The 25,634-nt window shown below is 39.8% G+C and overlaps 1 protein-coding gene across 1 annotated transcript; it reads right to left on the bottom strand.

Annotated features, from left to right (window-relative positions):
• Positions 1-12,748: 12,748 nt before the first annotated feature.
• On the bottom strand, positions 12,749-22,970 carry itfg2 (integrin alpha FG-GAP repeat containing 2). The gene is made up of 12 exons (XM_042404053.1): positions 22,207-22,970; positions 21,937-22,032; positions 21,797-21,838; positions 20,256-20,433; positions 20,024-20,163; positions 18,799-18,947; positions 18,617-18,711; positions 18,405-18,458; positions 17,079-17,170; positions 16,341-16,458; positions 15,578-15,751; positions 12,749-12,896 (listed from the first exon to the last, which is right to left on the bottom strand). Exons 1-12 carry the CDS (start codon positions 22,300-22,302, stop codon positions 12,832-12,834), a joined length of 1,299 nt encoding a protein of 432 aa, XP_042259987.1. The 5' UTR covers positions 22,303-22,970; the 3' UTR covers positions 12,749-12,831.
• Between the last annotated feature and the right edge of the window lie 2,664 nt (positions 22,971-25,634).

Raw genomic sequence — 25,634 nt, 5'->3', positions numbered from 1 at the left:
CAAATTCTTTGATTCCAGCTTCTTAAATGGGAAAAAGGAAAACATTTGAGGATGTCATCTTGGGTTTTGGGAAACAGTGATTGACATTTTTCAACATTTTCTGACATTTTATGGACCAAACAACTAATCGATTAATCGAGAAAATAATCAATAAAGAAAGTAATCGTAAGTTGCATCCCTAATTGAATCAAAACCAAATTTTGTGTTATCGTTTGACTTCTCTTCTTCAGGATCTTCTCCAGAACCATAATGTTATCATAACTAATAGAAATGATGGCCAAAACTATGAAAATAAGACCTAAGTTGTAATAAACCGTAATTTGTGTGACTTGAGTCCAAGTCGCAAGGATTAATAGGCTCAACATATATGACACTACACATGATGACGCTAACAAAAACCAACAACATTTCACAGGAAAGCTAATGAGAGTAGATGCTAAACCTCGAGGTGTTCAGGTAAGAGATGTATAAAAAAAGAAGTCATCCACTTCCATTACTCTTTTTTCAGGGACACATCTGCATTAAATTGGTATTTCAGTTCTGGTTTGACTGGGTTGTTTCCTTGCAGAAAAAGACAAACTGCATTCATCATGTCAGCGCTGCCGGGCGATGCTATTTTTTTGGTTAAGCTCCATGTGACAGCTCCCTGCAACCGATAAGCCAAGGAGAGCACGAGAAAAGAGCACGAAATTACAACAAACCTTGTTAAAGAAGATCCCCCTCAATCCGCCCCCTCGCTTGTTTTGAGTCACTCTGTGCACCACATCCTGTTACCGTTGCAGCAGGTAACACCCCTAGTAGGAAAGTACCATTATACTCACACAAAACACTGCGTGGTAGTGCATTTTAGACAAAGAAAGCAAGACGCTTTGTCTCAAAACCACAGACTTGATCACTCGAGACGCTGCAGGAAGAGAAAGAAACGAAAGGAAGGTGTCTTAAATTTTTGACTTTGACCATCAAGTTGCTCTTTAAGCAGCAGTCAGCGTTGAATTGTGTGTGTTGCATTAAGCAGTGTCCCTCATATAGTATGTAGAGAGGCTCCTCTAACTGAGAGGGCAGAGTTTTATCTAGACTAGAGATTGCAGTAGAGGGGGCACGCAGTGATCTGCAACAGAGAATGACTAATATAAATCTCCACCCAGAGGAATAGAAGCACATACAATAACACTGTGATCTCCCCGAGCTTTCAGTACTCATGAGCAATGAATCCTCTGAGGCTCTGCAGGCATCACAGACTTTAAGTATAGAGCTGCATGCTTAGCTACCCATGTAATTGTATTTATAGATAATTAATCTAATCTAATAAGTGAAGTCAGACGTAGGAGCAGAACTGGGAATGTCCTCAACAGATACAATAAGACAAGCGGATATACTGTACAGGAGTTATAGATACTGTAGATTTGTCTGTGAACCTGCTTCCAACATTAACTGCCGTCATCATTATCGTATCCTTTCAAGGTTGTGCAAGTTTTTTCTTAAAACAAACAGAAATGTCAGTGGATTGAAGCAGTTTTCCTTCTTTCCCATATAATTCATCTTACTTAAACCTGCATTAGCTGTTTTTTTGGCCATATGGGGGCAGCAGAGACAAGTTGTGAACGCAACATTGACATATCCTCACCTTTTATGTTGATATATTGCACTTGTTAGCAAACAGTTGCTTATTTCCACAGAGCAACATTATCATTCATTTGGAGTCATGTTTCTGTCCATCTGGTGAATCGTTTTAGAGCTTTTTCTACAAAAACAGCTGCCTGCTGCAGCCAAAAATGGTACCATGAGAATTCTGAGAGTGAACCAAAACAGTAAAATTGCAGCTGGACAGTTGAACAATGAGCTGAAACTCACCATAAAGCTCTGTAAGGTTGAGGGGAGCTGCAGAGTTAGGTGATAATTCTCTTTAGGTTCATCACTACAAGCGATGCCTCTGACATTACACACTGTCCTTTGATACATTGTTATAGTGGAAAATATTGCTTATAGCCACTTTAAAGGGCTCTAAAGAAATGCTGGTCAGTCTGCCACTATGGTGCAGACTAAAACATCTATTATGTATCATCTATAATGTCATTGCCGTGACATTTTGTACAGACATTCATGGTCCACAGAGGCTGAATCCTACTGACTTTGGTGACCTGCTGACTTTTCCAGCAGTCAAAGGTTTTCTCTTATCCAGTGAAATATCTCCACATCATAATTTGTCCAATACTTGGAAAACTAGTAACAATCTTAGCTGTAGTTTCTGTTTGGTGCTAATTAGCAAATGTTAGCATGATAACACGTTAAACTAAGATGGTCAATATTTCCTTGTTCTGGTTAAAAGATTCATAAGATTAATGAAAGCACAAAGCAAACCAAATGTTCTTAACCTGTGATCAGTATTCTTGAAATGATTAAAACAAGATTGTATGAAACTCTAATCTGCACTTTTTAGATTTCTACTTCACATTATTAGGATTAGGATGACTAGATGGTGAGATGGGAGGGTTAATGTGGGGAGAAGGACCCTGCCTTTGTCACAAACCTTTGATATAAGCACAGCCTAGTCCTCCATCCAGAGCCTTATCACAGCATGTTCACTCCCACACCAGCAAGACTGTCTGCAAGACGGGCTGCAGAAGAAATTATTTACTTTGCCTGTCACCAGAAATAGCTTTCTATCTGTTTTTGTCCTTCATCTCTATCAATAGCATCTCCTCCAGCTTTGTATCACTTCTTCCATCTGGTGAAGTGACACACACACACACACACACACACAAAGTGCAGCCCTGCAGGTTTTAGTAACTCAGTGGGAATAACCCGCAAGCCTTAACCTCAGCATGTCAGGTAGGGATGCTGAGAGGGGAATATCGATCAGACCAGGTCCTCTACGGTGAAGCAGCTGTTATGTAACGTGCTGTGCCAGTGAGTGGGAGATCCTCCGGAGAGGGTTTGAAATGAGACAATGAAAACATTTAAGCTCTCGCCTCGAATGAATCTCATGGAAATTAAGATGCAAAACCAGAAACATTCATTATTACAGGCTGTAGGGAACGAGGACAGAACAAGACTAATGCCGCATTTGTTTCATGTTATTACCGAAGGTTATTTTTACCTTAAGGTATTACTGTAATTACCATTTTCTGATTTATAAATACCGCTCATGTGCACGCCCCAGTGAAAAATCCCATTTTCCCTGTAATTTCAACTGGGAAAGCTGCAACACTTGAAAGTACCTGAAAAAGCAAACAAACATGAACGTACAAGGTAATTAAACACAAATTTAATCCACATAGTGTTGCTGAATATGCATAGTATTATTCAACCCTCATACGACCGTTTTGAATGTTTTGATGAAGTGAATTCTCGCAATTCATAAACATTGGAATTTTTCCATTTCTACCATCCATCTCACATGATGAAAACACGGCAAAGAGGCCGGAGATCAGGGTTTGTATGCTGGGATTAATTAAAACAGTCAGAATGTAATATCTAGGGGACAGGGTTGTGTTGAGGTATATTCTGTCCCATTCTGAAATGTTTGACAAGTACATGTTCTGAACTGTCGGAGGCTGCTATGGTTGTTAAGGTGTTTATAGTACATAACCGGCAAACCCAACCCTGCTGCAGCTCTGAACAGCTCATTTCTGTGGAGAAATGTTCTTACTTTCCTTTATGTATATACAGCATATAAAAATCCTGTGACATAATTGATTCTGTGCTGCATCTTAAAAAGGCACTGCAATATAAACCCCACAGCGGCAAAATGACGTGGGATTAATTAAAACAGTCCTTTTCTATTCAGCCTTGCACGGACTACCTTTCATGCTTAGTCTCAAAGTGACACAGAGTTCAAAAAGAAGCATTAGCCAGTCACATTTGAGGCGTACTGTTCTGCTGATCAAAACACTATTAGGACTTTTAACTGCATCTGTAAAATGGATTCCAATAAAAACTAACCACTTGCAGACTACTGTGTATAATCAAGCAACCAGTTAGATTTAAATCGTCTCTGCATCTGCTCAGATAAAACTGGTGGTTATTAAAACTGCCTGTTGTGCTGTTCATCCCGCAGCTATCCCCCAGTGTGCCTGAGGGGATGATGAAACGGCGCAGAGTTAAGCCCGACGTAGACGAAATTGGGTGCTGTTAATCAGTGGTGTCAGTTCCCTCAGCGGATTGGAGCTGTTGATGGAATGTGATAGAGCTGGTGTCAAGCCCTGCCCCCGCTTTGGTGGCTGGGGGTCCAGCTGTCTGTCAGTCAGGATCAGATCCACATTACCACACCCACCTCCCACTGTGTCGCCAGGACCGAGCATGGGCACTGGGCAAAAGCTATTTCTGCAGGGTTTTCCAAGCCTTTACAATCCTCTCTCCACTTAAAGAGGACAAATCATGTCCATTTACAGGACTATTTTTGTATTCTAGGGCTCTACTGGAATATCTTTGCATGATTTACAGTTCAAAAAACTCTTTATTTATCCTATACTGGCTCTTGATGCAGCCCCTCAGTTCAGCCTCTGTCTGAAACAGGCAGTTTTAGCTCCTGTCTCTTTAAGGCCCGCCTCCTGATGAGCCTACTCTGTTCTGATTGGTTAGTTTCCAGAAGCTGCTCTGAAGCTACGTAAACAAAAGTAGTTTCATTTCATTATTTTTCTCATTTACCCAATATGGAAACTTCTCAAACTTTAACTTCATGTTCGAGCAGATCCGAAATATACAAGTGGACAACATGAACAACCCGTGGAACAACCTTAGCAACAAAAGCTAAGGAGTGAACAGCCGCTTGTGGGCAGGCATGAACAATCTGACATCATTATGAGGAGAAAGTAGTTTGCAAACAGAGTGTTTAAAGCAGGCTGAAGCCCTGGTTTTTGACTTGCAGGGAGCATTTTTACACCTCAAATTTAGAAACTTTAACCATGTTAAACACATCAGCGTCGCCTGGTAATTTTGCGGAGGCTTAACCCCCGAATGTTTTGAGTGTAGCTGCAAATATAATTTTACATGTAAGCCTATGTGAAGCTCAACAAAATACGTAATGTGTGTGACGCTGTTCAGCCACTTCTCAATTCAGAAATAGCGTAACTTGCGCAGACTTTACAGCTGTTAGCTCAGACTGACTTCCTACTGCAGTTTCTGTTGTAGCTACTAGGAGCGCCCAGTTTTGTTCTTCAGTTTGAACACTGTATCCTTGCATGAGACCCAGAGACAGCTGTTACTGTTAACACGGACCATCAAGCCACCACCAGCTCCCGCTACGTGGGTGTTTAAAACAAACAAACCCTCCATGCTGACGCTAGCAGGCAGACTGGAGCCGCTTTCATGAGACAGAAGAATGAATCAGAGTTCAGAGGATCATCTATGATGTGCAGCATCAGATAATAATGTCAGACAAAATACAGCGGAGTAAGTGGTTAGAAAAGCTCTTAAGTGGAGCTAAAGTTTATCAAATTGACATAAGTGTTGTTTTAACCATCCAGTTTATCTGCTGCTGCTGCTTTTCATGGCAGTAATGTTAATGTAGCTGATGGTTTAGATAACTTGATTGCTGATGTATTCCTACTGTGCGTCGTTTGTCCACAATTACTGTAATTAACACCATACAAGTAAAAGTTCTGCTTCCTGCTTTCAGACTTTTAAAAAGGAAGCTTTTTATATTTCCAGAGTGAATGAAGGAATCAGGAGAGAGGAGACAGAAGAGAGGAAGAACTGTGAAGTTAATGATGCTGAAATAAAAATTAGAGAGAAAGTAAAGAACTGATTGAAGATTGAAAGAAAGAGTTGAAGGAGGAAAGAGAAACACAGAGAGGCCATCCAGAGACATGAACACATTCAAAGCAGGAGGCAGAACAAACTGGCAAGGTCTGACTTCCACCTGTATCTGGATGAATTACTGTTCTGTAAATATTTTTAAAAGGCACAATCCCTTATCCAAATGTAAACTGAAGGACATCCTGGCAAACAAAAGTCAAAGCACGAGATTAAAACCTGCCATAAAAGGACTTACAGATACTAACACTACACAGCAACTCTATTAACGTGATGTTAAAAAAGGATGTTGACCTCGGTAAGTGTCGTAAACACAGCACTAAAAACTGACAGATAGGTTCAGTTATTAGGAAACACAAAATGCTGATTCATCATTCAACTGATTCATCTATAAGTCAAACTGTTGTCTTGATTTGACTTTAAGTTTGAGCAAATTAATCCCCCATAAGTCAGTTTTGTTATATTACAAGCATTGATCTATATTCAGGACCGTAGAGACGGTGTGAGCATTGAGATTTGTTTTTAAGATAAAGCCTGATTGGTCCATCTATCATCCATAAGGCCGACGTTTATTTATGTGTTGCAATTACAATTCGTGTGAACTCATTTCCTTTCAGCTCAGTGTAGAGAAACACAACGATACGGACAACCGTTGCAACGACACTGTCAACATCACGTATCTGTATCCGTGACACGTCCGCCTCCACGACAAAACTAGTAGTTTCAGGAGGTCGTCCCACCCACCACCCCTGAAAAAAAAATCCTGAGGTAACAGAAAGACAGAGAGACAGCAGTAGATGATGGAGAGATGAACACTGCATTAACTGTACCTGAAAATTGTGTGTGTGTGTGTGTGTGTGTGTAAGAGTTTTTTCCTCTAGTCTGGTACTGAAGTATGTCAATATATGTTTAATGATAGCAGCTGTGAAGTATTCTGCTTCTACTCAATACTAATACTAATTACTAGCAACTACTAATATTTATAACATCACAATTTATAATTAACCTGGAAAGTAAACAACAGTTTCTGAGGTACATATTTCAATTTCATTTGCAATGATTAATCATGTACTTTGAATGTAAATAAGGTGCATAAAAAGCATCAAAATAGAGTTTGTTTATCAAAAATAACAAACAAAAACCCTACAGAGGTCCAGGCTAAACCCTGAATGTCCTCAAATCCTACAAACGCCCTCTCGTTTAACACAGACGTCTGACATCATAACAGTATAAAAATAACAGACAATCTTTACAAGCATATTATGTCCCCTTTAAGAGTCACATCTCACCATTTACAACCACAGAAACATCAGGAACTGTGGTTCCAGACACAATTATATAGACACAAACTGAATATTATGAGCTTCAACCAAAGCAGTGCAGTAGAATTGATTTGTATTAAATTCGCCGGTGTTGTTGTTTACCTCCGTCACCTGCAGCGTTATAAGGCCTTGGAGATGAGCTTTAGCTGCAAACCTTGATCCATGTTCTTTCAAAGCCTGCATGTAAGTATCCTCATGTATCTAAGCAAATACAACCATCACTGCTGTGTGTGTTTTTCATCTGCTTTCTGCTCAGGATGTGTATGAGTAGTGTAAATGGATAGTGCCGCTTTGTGTAAATGAATGACTGGCGTTTTTTTGTGCAATATATGACACAATAGCTGTCTATATTCCTCATGAATCATATTCAGGTGTAAGTGCACATCAAACAATACTGTGGATCTTAAAGTCTTTTGATGGTGAAGTACAGAACTAAGTTAATCTATAAGTGGAAAGCATAATGAGAGCGATTTACTTTCCTCTCTCCTTTAGACGCACAGGACCGTCTTTACCAAAGACTTAGAGGATTCAATGGTTTATTTGTCACTCACACAAGTAATATCTAGTGCTATGCAATGCAGCGTGCTCCAATGGTTGAATGGGAATAAAAGAAGAAATAAGAAAAAAATAAGGAAAAGAAATAAAAGCTTAAAATTCAAGATATAAAAACTAGTGTAAAAATCATAAAATGTACATAAATCATGGGTGAAAATATGCAAAGTGCAGGTCAGTGCAAAGGATTCTCTGAAGGCAACGTGCAGGAGATATTCCCGTCACTAATTCAAGGACCGAGTATTGGAATATTTGCCTGTATCGATAACAAAACAATATGTTTGATATGTTAGATTGGGGAATATTAACTCTTTATTTCATTTAAAACAACACGTCAAACTGCTCAATGCATCATCATCATCAGTGTTTCTGGATTTAGATGAAGGAATCATGTATTAAAGATTAAAGTCTGATCAAATATTTGATGCCAACTTTCAATTCTTGGCTTTTTTCTTTTCATACAGTTTTTCCAGTTAGTGCTGAAAGAGTCTCACTCCTACTGAATTTCTATTTCCAGAAATATTTCTAAGAAGACACACAATCTGTTTTACCACCGCATATCTTAGGTATTCTGTTCTGTTTCCTAACTTTTCTTCTTCACATCTTTCCTTGACATCATGACACTGTGCTTCAGAAAGTTAAAAGAAATGTTTTCAGATGAGCTTTAATCAAACTGTCAAGGTACCATTTGTCTCCTCCAGTACTCTCGCTCGCTATTCAGCACAGACTCTGTTTGATACTACGGTGAATCTTTTATTTCATTATGAGAAAAGGATGAGTTGTTGCTAATTGTGCAGAAATCTGCAGATAAGGTGTGAAGATATTTTATACCACCACTTTTACTTGTTTCTTAATTAGATACTGCTTTAGTACGGCAACAAATAGACAACAATTTTCATAATTTATTAGTTGTTTGTCATTTATCAGGTAAAAATGCCAAACATTTCCTTGTTCCAGTTTCTCAAATGTGAAAATTTGCTGCTTTTTACTCTTTTATTTCACTGTAAATACTTTCAGATTTTTGCACGGCTGCTCAGACAAAAGAAGCGATGTGTGTGTGGTTTAAAGGAAGCAGAAGCCGCAGTGATGTTTGGCTTCAGTATCATTTGGTCCTTCATCAGCAGAGCAGACCTTGTGCTAACAATGACAGCGGAACAGCCATGATATTTCTGCCACTGATTTGTGGATGTTTTCTTACTGTCTCACGCAGGAACCATGACAACAGATTGTCTCAGTCGAATATACCTGACTCCCCTGTGACCCCAGGGTTATGGAGGGTGGGAGGATGCAGTGTTTGCTTTAGGAGAAAGATGGGCTGTCAGTTCATGTTCAGCTCATCGAGGAGATTTTTTTTTTTTTTTTCATTTCGGAGCGGCTACGTTTCTTTTAACAGATTAATCTGTCACGACTTTTATAAAGTTTACAAAGCTCCTTTAAAGACGGATGAAACCATAATAATTCCTCCACCGTTCACCTCATTAAAGAGTTTTCAGCTTAATGTCTTGAATTTATTTATAATCATAAAGAAATCATGATTAAGTGCAGCTCTGGTACCCTGCAAAAAAAAAAAATTGTATTTTACATAACACATCATGATTATGTCGTCTGTATCTGACAGAAAACCAAGCATGCGGCATGTATTCATAGGAGAGCGCAGAGCGAGCAGCCTCAAGGGAGCGTGGTTACATGCTGTCAGATTCCACAGACGGGGTCCTTGTGATGGGTTTATTAGTCAGTGAAATGTCTCATGGCAGTGGTCTTTTATAGACATAGTATAGACATCTCAACCCTTCAGGTTTGTGTCTTCCATATAGAAAGCCATACCTTGAATTCCATTCATCTTTGACAGTAATTGATCTCTTTTGTTTTAATTTTTCTAGCTTATTTAGATTATTTATTACTGGATAAAACTTCAATGGGAATGTTTTATTGCAGATGAAAAAAGCCAAATGTAATCACATCTGCCGGTGCTTTAAAATCTGTAATTCCAACTGAAGGTAAATCGTTTCCCGCTGAGAGTAAGAAATAGTCTTTTTGAAGTTCTCATTTACCTTCGTTCTAAATGTTTATTCATAAATGTTTAACAAGCATAAACATTTATGTCGGTACCGTCCTCAGTGTTCAGGGTCAATGATTCACACTTCGACCTCTTTTTAAACAGGTAAGCAGTGTCAAGTTCACATAAATAGAGCAAAACAAGCACTGCTGTAGAAATAGACAATACGAAGCAGATAACAAGGAAACTATGTGTGTGGCAATTACATCGATGTAAAACTTAATAGAGGAAGAGTGAATATTTAAACGATAGAAAAAGAAGAAAAACTAAAGAAATAAAGAAAAAAGTAGATTTCAAAATTGAAAAAACAAAATAGACAAAAATATACAACAAATTAAATAAGAACATATATCTTAAAAAGGGTTTCATTATGTTTGCTTTGCATTGAAATACTCCAACAGCCACTATAAAATATTCAATTTCTGGAAGCTGCTGAGTGAAGTCTGTACATCCAGAAAGCTTCTCTTTAATTACATCTCAAAGTTGTTTCCTCTGCGTAGTTTCAAACAGCAATAAGTTATCCAACTGATGATCCAAGAATAGGACCCACAGCAAATAGAAACCTTGTGCCATTTTCACAATACGCTCTGATACCATGATGAACTTTTCTTTACTAGAGAAGTGAATCCAACTGAACAGTGACCGACTCTCTAGAGGAAATATCCCATGTGGCCCCGACTTCCAGATGGCAGTAATGCTGCTAAAAAAGGGCAATTTTGAGTTTTGGGTTTAGTTAATACATGAAATGATGTGACTGAAATAGTTCCAGACAAATCACACACACACACACACACACACACACAAGGTCAGTTAGATCACAAGGCCGTTACCCCTGTGTGGTCGTGTTCGGGGGTCTGAGAAGTGTTTTACGTCCTGCCTGCTTGTTTGTGGAAATTACTGGAGCAAAAGTCAAAGTCACACAGGATTCATCACTGGAAACCACGGAGGACTCTGCATAACAAATAGGATCCATAAGAACAACAACACAACATATCAGCCTGGTCCTGTTTGACCATTAATGGTCATAAACATGAACCAGTCTGAGCTTAGTGCGCAGGAATGTTCGCCACTTATAAGGACAAACTGCAGCTGGGCAGCTGTTGACTTTGTGATAGAACAGTAATTTGCCATAACGTGAACCACTGAGGTTAATCTCAATCGAAAGTGAATGATTACGTCATATAAAACACATTTATGAGGTGAACATATTATCATGATATAACACTTTTTTTTAATGATTGAGGAGAATTAGAGGTCTTTGAAGTCTCTTATTGAAATGATACCAATTAAAAAGAAGGTGATGAACAGAAAAAGATCACCTGATGAGTGATTTTTAACAACTGAGATATGGATTTACCTTAAAGGAATAGTTTGACATTTCACTTTCTTGCAGAGAGTTAGTTGAGAGGATTGACACCACTCTCATGTCTGAATGGTAAATATGAGGCTACAGCTATCTTATATTAGCTTAGCATAAAACCTGTCCAGCACCTCTAAAGCTCACTAGCAAACATCCAAGATATGACGTGTTATATCACAACTATTTAAATGTTTCGATTGTGGTTTCTTTAGTCGGATGTTTGAGCTTCACTGTGCAGAGTTTGACACTAGAAGGCTGTTTTCACCTTCATCTGCTGAAGGGAGAAAGTTTCTCTTCTCACCTCAAATCTAAAAAGTTCCAGTCGTGTACCTACCAGCAGGATTTGTGACAGTTTCCAGAGCGCAAACACTGAGAATGAACTTTACAGTTAAGTAGGAGGAGACATCTTACATCCGGCAGTTAAACTGTTGATTTGCATATTGATAGTCTGGAATTTTTAATGAGGGAGAAGGAGAACATATCATTTTAACAAGGTAATTGAACTTTACGGGGGGGAAAGAACCATATTAGACACATTAATATTCAAAGCAGAGTATTTTTTACATATCTTAAAGCATGTCTGGAAGGGATCTTTAAGTCATTTTTTAAGCAAAGTTGCCAAAAATATCTCATATGACTCATATAGAACATTTTATGGACAAAATGATTAATCAAAAAAAACAACAACAAAAAACAATTGGCAGATTAATTGATAATTAAAATAATTGTTGCAGCCCTAATATTTAACACGAGAGGTATCAATCTTCTCATCTCTTTCTCTGCAAGAACGCAAATAACTGTATTTCCCAAAATATCACACTCCTCCTTCAAAAGAAAACCAGATGGAGAAGGATCTATAGGCTTTGAAACAACAAAGATGTGAATTTTTCTTCACAGCTCTCAGTCCTAAAGTTAAAACCTTCCCTCAAACGTGTCTCTAAAGGGCAGAAGCACAGGAGAGATGACAGGCTGCGGCCTACCAGGACACCTGAGCCTGCGTTTACCCTGCAGGCGCGCAAACACCCTCGATTACACAGAGACAAACACACACACGCGCGCACCACTCATTTATATTGCATGAGAAAAAGAGAGGCAGTCTACATAGGTGGTTATAGGATCCTCCCATCGGGAACAGTAGGTGATTCCCTCGGTAACTCCAGTCGTCACACCCTGCAGGCGCTTTGCTGCACGGCTGACAAACAATACTGCCGTCTTGCTGTCAAACACATCTGATTACGCAACATATATACTGTATTATCTCTGGTGTCTTTATGTCTTTGAGATGATACATCAGATAAAAAGGAAATCTAGTCTTAAACACTGACAGACGATAGAGGATGAAAAAGGAGGAAGGCCGTTTGATCGAAGAGCTCTTTTCATCAGCTTGTCAGCGCTGACTGACAGCGGCATAAAGCCTCCGCTGATCTTCCTTGCTCACGAATTCACACGCTCACCGGTGAAAACAGCAGGTTAAAAAGTATAGAATATCCCCCCGCATTGTGTCCCACCTTTTCAGTCTCTCTCAGCCTTGTTAAAAAAGCAACCTGGGTGAACAGAATACCAACAACAGGACAGGCGGTGCATGTGTGTGTGTGTGTGTGTGTGTGTACATCTGAGATTAGCAGCCTGCAGTGAGCGGATCAGAAACCTGAACCCTGACACGTCTATCTGCAGTGGACACGCAAATAACGAGAGACCGGCAGCGCTGGAGACAGACGTTCAGTGTTTATTAACAGAGTATTTACAGTCACGGTGAAAAACAAGAGAGGGCAGCGTGTTGATGTGTGTCACTGTGAATCCTTGTAGAGTACATTCGCCACCAGTGCTCTCACTGCTGCTGGGTCCTCAGCATCTGTGGAGGGAGAAAACAAAAACTTGGCAATGACCCTTTAAATGAGACACTTTGTGTGTGACCAGATGAAACTTATCGGGATTTCTCAACAGCTGAAACTTCTGTGGTAGGAATTATATCATTCATTTCCACTGACACAGTATAGCTTGTTTGTTGTAGTGATTTTTCCATCCTAGCTTGACTGTCAGGGTCAACAGGCTGGTGGTCGATACGCAGGTGACATTTTATTTAAAGGATATCTTTAGCCATTTTCTACATTTTTCTTACTGTCAACAAATCTCACATGTAGAGTCAAACCACCAATGAACTCATCTACTTACAAGTATTGTGTGTGTGTATCCAAAGCCTGATATATCTCACTCCTCTGTGCCGTAGACCTCTGCTGTTGTCCAAAAACTATTAAAAACACCTCAGTGAGTCACACAGCTGCACTGGGTGACATGTTCCTTCACCACAAAGATTACGGTCATGGTAGTTTGTTTAGAAACGGCTCCAAAGACTAATAATAGCGATTTTCAGTCTCAGGAGAGTAGTTCTGTGTAAGGCAGACACCACTGAGCATGTGCAGCAGCTTCACTAGCTTGTTGTGCTACATATCACAATTTATGACTTTGTACTACAGTGTAAATTCCTAAAAGAACTTCAGTACTTGTGAAAAAGCATTTTTACATTGTGGTATTACTACTTTTACTTAAAGGATCTGAATATTTCTGGAAATACTGCCACCGCTTCTCTTTCGACATCCAGTAAAATATCAAAATATGTGCAAAATATTGCAATGCACAATTCTCTCAAGCCGAACAAGCTGATGATTGAACTCAAATTCGAGACGATGAGCACGTAGGAGAAGCTGTCCATCTATAGAAACCTTCTCTGGCTGTGATGGAGACCTGGCAGACTCTTCGTAATTACCCTTTGGCTAAAGGGCGGTTATGAAGGTGAGCGAACAGCAGGGAAGAGCCTCGGAGCTGCTGCTGCTGACATTTCTGGGAAGTAAGGAGGGCGAGGCAGCAAACACAGCTAACAATTTCAGTATAGAGTTGCACATTTCAAATATTGTGATCCCTGTGGCTTTAAACTGATATTATGTACAATGAGGCTGTTTAATTTAATTCCTTTTTTTTAACTGCATGACCTGTTTGTGATAGAGGTCTGGTTGCCTAAATCACAGGTTGACATCTGACATGTATATACAGGGCAATGCTAAATGTCCCCTCCCCCACACTCTACATATCAGACACATTTTTACACCATTATTTGTCCTTAATTATGTCTTTTTCGTCTGACAGCCCCCCCTCCTCCTCTTCCATCTATCTCTTTTTCTTGTCCAGAGGCTGCTACATCAGACATTTTCCACAGCGGGTTAGGAAACAAGCCTGTGAAATCACGGTCAAAAGAAACAACAACAGTCCCAGAGGTTGAATTATTAACACAGGCAGCAGGAAGCTAACACGACCACCGGGCTTTAAAAGAAACAAATCAGCTGCAGGAACCTGTGTTTTTTTTTTTTTTTTTAATCTGCAATGATAACGCTCCAACAAGTGCAGCTAATGTGTCATCATTTTTTCCCTCACTAAATAGGTTTCCACTCTTTCCACAGAGATTTATGAAATGAAGCGGTTGACTAGCCGATAAGCCATGCGGACCAAACAGCAACGACTAATTTGTAATTTAATCAGATTCGTCTTCTCTTACAGGACATTTTTATTATTAACAGCATGAGCCAGAACTTGGTTACAGACGAAGAGAGATAGGCTGAATTAATATTCCGCTACAAAAGGACATTAACGGACAAAGGAAATTAACAGGAAATAAATAACCACTGTGAGCCTTCACGATGATAAGCGAAGTTACTGACTTAGTTAAACATGGTATTAGTCAGGAGGAGGATTGCATTTGGAGGAATTCCTGCACACAATTTATCTGAGAGAGGAGGGTAAAAGGATGAAGAGAAAGAGTCAGAGAGCAGGTCTGTGTGTTTATAGATCACAGCTGCTCTAAAAATACTTCAGTATTATCAGCCCAGTCGACTAACAGGCTATAGATTTATATACATTTGGATGTAGAGAGGAAAACTCCCTGACCTCTTCCTGTGAGTGTATGTGCGGTTCATTTGTTAAATAGGACACATCCTGCACATTTCAAGCTCTATATTTATATTCTGGGGCTCTACCCGAATATTTTTGCATGATTTACAGTTCAAATGATCTTTATTTATCTTATACTGGCTCTTTATGCAGCCGCCTCAGTTCAGCCTCTGTCTGAAACAGGCTGTTTTAGCTCCTGTCTCTTTAAGGCCCGCCTTCTGATGAGCCAACTCTCTTCTGATTGGTCAGCTGCCAGGAGCTCGAAAGGCCACATAAATAGGTGAGGAGGAAGTAGAAGTAGACATCGCAAACATTGCCTTTCCAAATACGTTCACCTCTAGTTTAGAACTTTGACCGTCCGGCATCATAACAAGACAGCGGAAAATAAACATGCCAGCAAGCAGGATCTTGTTGTCTCTTTCCTCATCATTAGTATTCAAGTCAGGGTCCGAGTGTTATAACTGGACGGCAGACAAGTTGACTACAAATGGTCACAGTTGGTCTGCAGCGCAATCGCAACGACAAACAGAAGAGACGTCGGCTTGAATCTAATAGCGGACGCTCTAATCTGAACAGAATCAGCTTCCTACTCACCGACTCCCAGCGACTTCAGGTGGCTCTTGAACTCGGGTTTCTCCTCCAGGACCCGCAGCATGTTAGTGGACTCCATGCGCTCCAGCTGCACCTTCCAGTAGATGTAGATTTTATGATTGAAGCTGACGTAAACGAGGCAGGGGCTGTTCTTACCCTCCTTACACGTATACTGACCTGCAACCACAGATTACATGTATTACACACGTTTTTCACTCAATATGTGGCAGACAGTGTTGTGATACAGTGTGTTATATGAATCCTAATGAGCGTATCAGTAATCCTCTGCTGCCTGGCTACTAACATGAGCCTCTGTGGCGGGGCCGGCGTCCACACAAACAGAGAAACCAATCTAATCTGCTTTAATGATCGCACAGAGCAGGCAGAGAGCGGAGGGGAAGAGGAGGGAGAGTCGGCCTTGTGTGCCACAGGGTTGACTGTTTTCACACATACACACACACTCGGTACGTGCAAAAAAAACCCCACAAAACCCCCGTGAAATCAGGCAGCTCAAACAGACTCTTTTTTTCTAATCCACTTACTACTGTACATGTCATATTAGCTCGCTCAAACAAACTGTGGCTTGTTCAAACACTGCAGAAAGGTTTGAAAGGACAGACAGAGAGAACGTAGGAGGAAGAGCGAGGAATCCGTAGCTCGATGTTGCCACCTACTGGTGTTGAGAGACGTGTGCATGTTTGCAATTCTACACGTTTACTGGTATTTACTGGTGTCAGACGATAAGATAAAAAATGAGGTTTCTAACCCGCACAGAAGGCGTTGACGTTCTCGTCGAACTGGAACCGCACTACTGTCCGATTGTGGTCGATGATGTAGGTTTGACCATCCCAGGCACACGCCACCACCTCCTCTCTGCCGTCGCCCTGGAAACAAACAAACATCCTCGTCCGTCATTCTCAAAACTATCAGAACCGTTCTGCTTTGAGGGATGCAAACACATAATTACAACAACTACTTTCATTGATCAAACAAAAATGCCAAACATTGTCTGGTTACAGTTAGTAAAATATGAAAATTAGCTGCTTTCTTTGTTTTTTCTCTAAATACATTAATGTTTTTGTCTGCTGGCCTGACAAACAAGCAATGTAGAGATGTTTTCTTGAGATCTGGAAGCTTCTGTTGAACATTTTTCACTGTTTTCTGACATCTAACAGTTTTTTTTAGTTGTCTTTTTTCTTTTTCCAGTTTGGAAATATGTATAATTTGTTTATTTCACTCGTTTTTATCTTGTTTTATTTTGGGCTATCTATCTATGTCATTCTTAAACCTTTATCTGCCTGATTTTATTCAACTGAAGTGCTGAAATGTTTTAATCTTGATATTCTTGTGCAAAACTCATTGTAACTTTGTTTTAAAAGCTGTTTTATATATAAAGCTTCTACTTCTTCTTCTTATATCTTTATTAAATTCTTAATCTACCAATCAATTAAACGGAAAAACATCATCAACCGATCAACTGATAAACTGATGGAAGCAAACTCACGGTGACATCAAGCTTCTGCAGAGCAAAGAGCTGATGATCCACCTGCACCGACCACAACAGCTGCTCTGAGCTGTCCATCAACTTCAAGGTTCCTTTAACACGTGAAGACAAAAACAGACTCAAGTATAAAATTAAAGAATAATACATTTTATTCTACATTATTATCAGCTGGAAACAGATTTTTGCTGATGTTATGAGAAATAAAGAATAAATACTGCAGTCAGTACTCACTAGATTTGCTTTTCATGGCTCCTTTCATAAAAGAAATAAGTTTCTGTGACCGTGTGGCATTTTATTAAAAATGAAAATCACAATGAGAAGCCACAAATCTGTTACAAGAACCAATATGATTCAAAGAAAAGGGCACAGAAATGAAATGAATTCAACCCTGAGTTCAGTTTCAAAAGAACACATCCTCTTGCCAAAAAGGTGAGAATAAGAAAACGAGAGGACTTATGACACCTCCGCGCTGTGGCATCCTTCACAAATAATCCCTGACGCTGTTGTCAACAGAACTGAAATACAGCTGGTAATAATATCTCTGTTCCTTGTGTACAATTTACTACACTCTAAATGTCTTAACGTCGGCTCACCGGAGTGTCAACGAGAGAGAGACTGTGAGAGTAACGTTGGCAGCCAGAAGCCTTCAGTGATGATAATCCCACCGGATCGCCTCTTCTTTATATATTGATGGACTCACCAGCTGCTCTGAGAGCCGTTTGCCAGTTATCTGCTGTTGGCAGGAGGATACCTCGCATCGCAGGCGGCCAACTGCGCACGTTGCAGGCTTTACTACATCATCTCTGCTCTTAATACTTAATTAATACTACTCCTAAAACACCGAGGGGATCACGAGCCATATGGCGCTCACAAATGGAGGAAATGCTTTATTTTATGGGTCATTTCCCAGAAATATCTTGGACCGAATTTGGCCCTAATTTAAAGGAAGATAACTGTTCAGATGATACACTTCCACTTATTTAATTAATGTTGATGTATCTCAGAGAGTCTTTCAGTCAGAGCACAACAGGTCAGCTGAACATGAAAAAATGTATAATATGTCAACGGACAAATGCACAATTAAACATATATGAAGACATGAAGTTGCCAGTAATAAATAAACAATGAATGGATATTCACAGGGGTTTGAACAGAGCTTTTCTCTTTGTAAAATGTACATTTTCTCTATCCGGGGTTCCAATTTACAGAGTTCTTTGCAGGGAAATTACTAGGAAATTATCAAGAAATTAAGTGTTACCCAAATTTTCCTTTTACCTTGTTATATAAATACCTTCTGTTGACTGATAAGGTATTATTATGACTTACCATCTAAAGTGCAGAGAGCAAACAGCCCACATTTAGAAGATTCCTCTTTTGAGCCTGTTGAAAAACAAAGATCATCACATTTTCTTAACCAATGTATTTTGAGTTACATCATCTTTTTCATATGATATAACTTATGATTTACTAATCTAAAGTGGTCTATTGTAACATAAAACCAGCTCACTATTTGGTGGAAGGTTTTAACTGTTTTGTACCTTTGCTTATGCTGCCGATGAGGTGAGTTGAAACATTCTTGTTGTGAATCCGCCCGGTGGTCAGGTGGAGAATTATATCTCTGGAAGGTCCTTCACTGTGAGAAGAGACATCAAAGCATGTGGTTGATCACTGCTCTTTATATCTGTATGCCTGTAACTGCTTTTTTTGTAACGGTGTGTACCTCCCAGGGGTGGCAGGGGCCTCCTCCCCGGAGCCGGAGGAGTCTTGTTGTGTCCAGGAACACAGCAGGATGGCGTAACCACAGCCTGGCTGCGACACCATCAGCTCCGGTAAACCTTCTGGACCAGGGTTCACTGACAGACTGTCCACCTGCAGCGCAGACGATATCATTATACACTTGGGACTTAATGTTGTGTAATAAGCTACTAATCTTACATGTCAGTGTTTATGAAATCTAAATACTCAATGATGAACATGAATAGCAACTTAATATCTGTCATTCGATATTTTTCTGACTTCCTGTTTGGATGGAGAATGAAATAGATGCCTGTAGTCTCTGCGTACCTTCACGCTACAAAAAAAACAACCCCCAGACCTTTCCACGAGGATAATTGCTATTGATCCAAATTCTAATTACTTTCCCAGACGTGTACAAATGTTAAATATGGCAAATAAATCTTCTAAACAAAACAAAAACAGAGAACACTGACCCTGCTATTAGCAGAGCCAACATAGCATTTAATTAATCAAACTGATGTTCAAGTAAAAGAACTGTGTTCCTCTATTATTCACTGCCTGAGACTAAAGAAAAACTTCAGTAATAAATGCCTGGAAAAACTGACTTGGACGACAGACAAAAAAGATTATATTGTCTTACTATCATTCTGCTTAAAGTCAGTAATACTCAGTTATCAACCAGCTAAACCAAACTAGCTCCTTTCAGATTTGCTCCTCACATTTTCACTTACTACATGTCGTGTTAATAATTAATGTATCCTATTACTGTGATTCAGTTTGTACCAAATAAATGAAAACCATCGTAAGGGACTTCCTGTTGAGTACTGGTGTTGCAAACTACAGCTGCAACTAACATCATTGATTAATCTGCTGATTGTTTTCTCGATTAATCGCTTAAGTCTATAAAATGTCTAAAAACTGTCTCAGAGCCTGCAGTGGTGTCTTCAGTTTGCTTGTTTTGTCCGACCAACAGTCCAAAACTGTAAAATATATTTGAATTTACTTTCACGCAAACCAACAAAAGCAGCAAATCCTCACATTTAAGATGATGGCCAGAGAATATTTGGCCCTTGTGCTTAAAAAATTACAGAAACGATAATTCGATTATCAAAATATTTGCAGATTAACTTTCTGCCGATCGACTACTTGGTTAATCAACTAATCGCTGCAGCTCTAGTGTGAACGCTGAGCACTGAAGTGAAGGTTACCTGTCCTTCCAGAAGCCATTTCTTCAGCAGAACCAGTTGTCCAGATCCTATATCTGAACCATCAGACGGCTCCTCCCAACGGAAAGCTCGCACCACTCGGTCTGTGTAGCCCACCACCAGCTCACAGCGCCCGTCACCATCTCCGGTACAAACATGCACACACTGTAGTCAGATTTATATAAAAGGTATCAAATGCACATATGATAAATAATAAAGTAAAACAAGAATTTACCAATATCACTGATGAGGATGACTTTGGTGTTGGCAGGAATATGCTGGGTGAAGAAGGGCCTCTGGTCTTCAAATGACAGGAATTCATGCTGGCTGGATGAATCCGATTTGCTCCCAGTTGCAGCTGTCAAGTCAAAGAGGTGAAACCATCCCTCTGCACCCACGGCGACCACCAAGTTCTGACAAACAGGAAAAACACAAGACACAACACTAAACGACTAAAATATTCACAATCTTTAACATCACATTGTTTGCTATTTTTTCATTAATTTCAGAGTCAAAGTAAAGTGCAAAGTAGATTTACACATACAAGGAACTTACCTTGCTGTTGTGGTGCATAACAGGCAAAATATACACAAAATTAATATATGAATAATATAAAAAGAAATTAAATTCATAATAATATATATATATATATATATATATATATATATATATTCTAAGTGAGAATTAGCTTTAATATTACTCTTTTCCTGGTGAGTTTGAGGCATTAGACCTCTGTAGGGTTGTTTACACCTTAAAAGATTACTCCACTAATTTAGCATTGCACTTCTATAACATTATCAGACTCACAATGGACAGTTTAAAGAAAAAAGTAATAAAATCGATGAAGCAGAACCAGAAATATCATCTTTTTTTTCTCCACGCATTCTTCTTTGTTGTAAACCTGGCGCTTACATTACCCACAATGCAACTGCTGGGTGTGTTAATAGAAGTGGCTAATGTAGCCTCTAGCAGAGATGAGGAGCGGGCTTTTCTATCTCCACACGTCTACATTTTTTCATTTTCAAACTTGTGGTCTTCAGTCTCAACCAGTGTCTTGAGGAAATTCATCAGATATTCCGCAGCTCCCTCTGGAGCCACAAAAGGCTTTAAACAGCTTTTCCTTTCACATACACAGTAAACCCGTCCTCCCGTAAACAGACGATGATCTGTAAAATCCCCTTTCCCCTTTGAGTTCCCCTGTGTGAGTTACTGATGCCATATGTGGGTCATTGGTCCACCAGACCAGAGGTTTTCAAAGTGGGAGGTGGGAGTCCTCAGGGGGGCTCCAAATAGTTTCAGGGGAGGCTCAGTGAAGAAATATTAGCTATTACATTAGTTATCAAAAGGAGATCACGTAGAATAGCCGAAATGTGTGTAATTTGGTTAAAGACATAGCTCAGAGATACAGTAGTTTTGAGGAATTTCCAGAGTAAGAAACAAATCAATGCCCTTGGAGAGACATTCGTATGTATTCAGTGTAGCCTGAAGTTATGTCAAACAATAATATTAGGCTATCTTGGCACAACTGTTGAGTGCCTATGGGATCAAATAACATAATCATGATCCCATAGGCATCCAGGAATTGAGCGAAATTAAGCAAGTAAACTAAGGGGGGGTGAGGGAGCACTTTTTTCTAAGTTTTGTCTGAGGGGAGGCCCAAAGTCTCACACTCAGACTCTCAAGGTGTAAACACTACAGAGGTTAAATGCGAAACATCCTCAAGAATCTTAAACAAGTCCAGTTCATGACCTGCACTGTGGATCATCTCAGACTTACCTTCCCTTTGTTGCAGACGTCTCCAACTGCAACACAAGTCAGCTGGAAAATCAAAACACATGATGAGTAATGAGAAAAACATACACCACATATAATCATCAACCTTTAAAGTCCGTTTTTTTTTTGGTTACTGTACCGACCATGCCCACACAGTGTCTTGTGATCCAGGGTTTGGAGTCATCATTCTTGTAAACAAGCAGCTTTCCACTGGTGTCCCCCACAACCAGCTCATTCAACTACAGTCAATGGAGACACAAGATGTTCATTTTACTATAATACAGAGCCAACAACTGTTTTTGTTCATCACCACTCTATAACCACACTGTAAAATAATCGGATTGCTTTTGACACAATATAGGAAACATGATTAGAGACGTTAGAATTAGAATAAGAAAAGTTAGCTTCATTACCGAGTCGTTGTCTGCATCTCCCAGGCAGATAGCATGAGGAAACAGAGTTCCCGAGAAATCCAAGCTGACACGCTGGACGTAGTTCAGGGAGCGCATATCTGCAGGCTGTGATGGTTTAAAACCGCTAAGTCACACTAAACATGAGTTTCTTCTTATAGTTAGCTAGATAGCTTATAGCAAGCTCCAAGACACGAGAAGCTAAACTAAACATTACATTAACTTACACAGCGCGACATAAGACCGCAGCCTTAGTACATAAATGCTTTTTAAAAATAGGCATTTTTAGAATTACTTTCAAGTCTTTATGTATATATTTTTTTTATGGTTTAGCAGCGATATAGTTGTGAGCTCAGTTAACGAGCATGCTTTGCTAGTAAACAAAGTCATATGACCTGATTGAGTACGGTAGCTCAGTATAGACAAAATCAGTTTCGCGAAATTTACCACTACTTTCCCACTTTTACTGGTGCTGAGGTATTATTATTGTTTGGCTATGAAAGTGGGTGACTAATATGTATACAAAAAACTATTAGGAATCGATGAAGTTTGATTGGCACCGTCCTTTAAGCCAACGAAAAATGGGGAACATTTTAATTTCACTATTATTTGTGAGAGAATGTATAAAAATTACTATTCTGTTCACAGGTTTCTCTTCACTGTTAATCTGCCAGTCTACAGTACAGACAGTTATGGAATAACTACATCTTATCAGATGGGATCTCTGAGACTACATCTTATCAAATACGGGTCCGCGGCCTGATGTCTATCAATATGGGGGTCTTTGATACCAAAAAGTTTGAGAACCACTGGTTTAAGCGACATTAGCGGTGAAACAGTGCTATCTAGCGGTGACAGAGCGTAAAGTGCCTCGTATATTTACTCCCAGTGTTAAGTGCTACTGTTGTCCTCTAGAGTGCGATGTTCATTCACAACTGGTCATATCAGGCAGAAAGCATCACAGACAACAGAGACGTGCTGTTCACACAAATATCACAGAGGAGGCAGAAATAAGAGAAGTTAGTTAAAAAATGCCATAAAGTCGTTGCAACTATTTCGGAGGACGAAATGTATCTGTATAGTTATATTGTATATGATGTTTTCTTCATAAATTGCATATACTGTATATATGCCTAGGTCACTCAGTTGTATGCTCTGTGAATGGTATGAAAAACAAATAAAACGTTAATCACAAAAAAGGTAATTGTACCTTCAGTATAACTCGTGTTCCTGCAGGGTTAGACCGATAATGTCCTCAGCAAACTTCTGAATGTCTCCCCTCATATTTGTATGCTCTGTGTGTGCTGAAATGTTCACACCATGCACTAAAGTTTGTGCATCCATTTTTGGAAAAGAAACTATTAAACCATAATCTATCCAATGCATTATATATAAAACGTACCACAGTTAATTCAGCCCAGTTTTACATCCATTTACAGCTATGTTGCCTTTGCTACAGTATTCAATAAAGTTAGTTAATATAGGAAATTCCAACTTTTTTGTGTGTTTTATGTCAGCTAACATGAGTTGTTGCTTTAAAAGTCCACTTCAGTGCTAACATGACTCTTTATTCCCTCTGTGCACCTGCTGAAAGTAAACAAAACACTGTCAGAAAAACTGTTTTTAATAGCAAAGAAATTGAAAGATAATCCTTTACATCACACAGGGAGATTATCATCGGTGCTTATAAGTTTTTTTGTTTTATTATCCTCCTCCTATACAGCAAACTCTTTAAATAAAAGAGAAGGAGAAAAAAAGACAGAAAGTGGTTAAATGGGAACTCGGGCGCCCAGATGTCATATTAATTATTACACTCAGCTATGACTGGAAAGCCCCTCAAGTAAAGTGAGCGCCCTCACAGCCTCTGGAAGACCGCAGCGGAGAGAGAAAGTCCTTACAAAGCGCTAATTGGACTCTGGAAGCACACTGACAGGGCATGGATAGGTTTCAGAAAGCCTGGCGATGGTGAAGGGGTGCAGGGGGAGGCTGAATAGAACCCACGCTTCTTTTCTAAACTCTCTTGCTGGGCCAAAGAGAGAGAGAGAGAGAGAGAGAGAGAGAGAGAGAGAGAGAGAGAGAGAGAGAGAGAGAGAGAGAGAGAGAGTGAGAGAGGGAGGGAGAATAAGGGGGAGGGAGGGAAAGAAAAGAAAGTATTGGTGGTGGGGGCTGGGGTTCCTCAATGCAAGCTTGATTTTGAATGCCACTGCCAACGCAGAAAAATTGCACAATTTATTACAATCCCCTCTTCAAGACGCGCGTGCACAGAGGCACAGAAATAAAGGAACACGCACGCACACACACACACACACACGCACACACACACACACACACACACACACACACACAGGCTACATAAATGAATTTTACGCACGCACGAATGACCCACCCAATCACATAGTGCGCACAAACTCAAAAACAATCTTAATTTCTGGCTTCTCTGTGTGTGTGTGTTGGGTGTTGTTGTTGTTGCACACACACACACACACACACACACACACACACACACACACACACACACACACACACACACACACACACAGGGCATTAGGCTACAGTTTGGTCTTGGTTTTTTGTTCCCCCGTTGAAAGACATGTTTTATTATTCTGCACTTTTCAAAGCGACAATAATCGACAGAACACACCGCGTCGACGCTACTGTAACCATATCGGGTGTATCAAATCATACACAAAGCCTCCTGCAAACTGCTTCTTAGGGCCCCTCCGCAGATTTGCGCCCCTCCGTTCCGCCTCTGCGCTGCTGATGATCTGCTCTAATCAAAGTGGAAAATTCGGCCCTCTGATGCACAATGGTGCCTCAAATGAGAGGCATTCAGACGCGTCTGTAATGTTAACAATAAAACTAGACTGCGTTTGAGTTGAAACGCCACCGAGCAGCTGATTTACATGCAGAGCTCTCAGATAAACTCCAGCAAACCAAAGTAAAATAAATAAATAAATCTGAATCCTCGAGGTGAGCTGTCTTTCAGCACCACAGTTCGGTCCAAAGCAGGGGAAACCCACATATATGTACACTGTACAAAACGAGACTTTATTTATTTTATTTCTTACTCTGACGGATTTCTTCTGCTAGACTACAGTAATCCTTTCATTTTTTCCATTCCTATCGACTGGAGGCTTCTTAATATACAATAAATGTATCATCTGTTCTTCCACAGGCTACAGAAACGCCGTTTTCGCTGTTTAACAGACTCGATTTGAAAACACAACCTATGATAATGTTAGTTATAATAATGTCACCTGTTGAAATGAGAGTGAGAATGAGAGAAACATATTTTCTGAACTCATTTTCCATCACCGACAGCTCGTGGGATGTTAGTCCAGTGAAGCACAAGAGCAAAAAAGTTCATATACGTCGATTTTTACAGGACAATGTGGAGATGATTTGGCCAAAGTGATAATATATTCCCTGCG

This window comes from Thunnus maccoyii, chromosome 23, assembly GCF_910596095.1.
Source record: "Thunnus maccoyii chromosome 23, fThuMac1.1, whole genome shotgun sequence".
NCBI lineage: Eukaryota > Metazoa > Chordata > Actinopteri > Scombriformes > Scombridae > Thunnus > Thunnus maccoyii.
This window is presented reverse-complemented; position numbering and strand designations above follow the sequence as displayed.

Bases quoted from the DNA above. Each gene is read 5' to 3' on its own strand.
- itfg2 (XM_042404053.1), bottom strand. From the start codon at position 22,302: ATGCGCTCCCTGAACTACGTCCAGCGTGTCAGCTTGGATTTCTCGGGA. The intron at 17,171-18,404 runs GTAAGTCATAAT...CACGTGTTAAAG, and splicing joins TGCTCTCTGCACTTTAGATG to GAACCTTGAAGTTGATGGAC. The intron at 16,459-17,078 runs GTGAGTTTGCTT...GTTTGTTTCCAG, and splicing joins TGCAGAAGCTTGATGTCACC to GGCGACGGCAGAGAGGAGGT.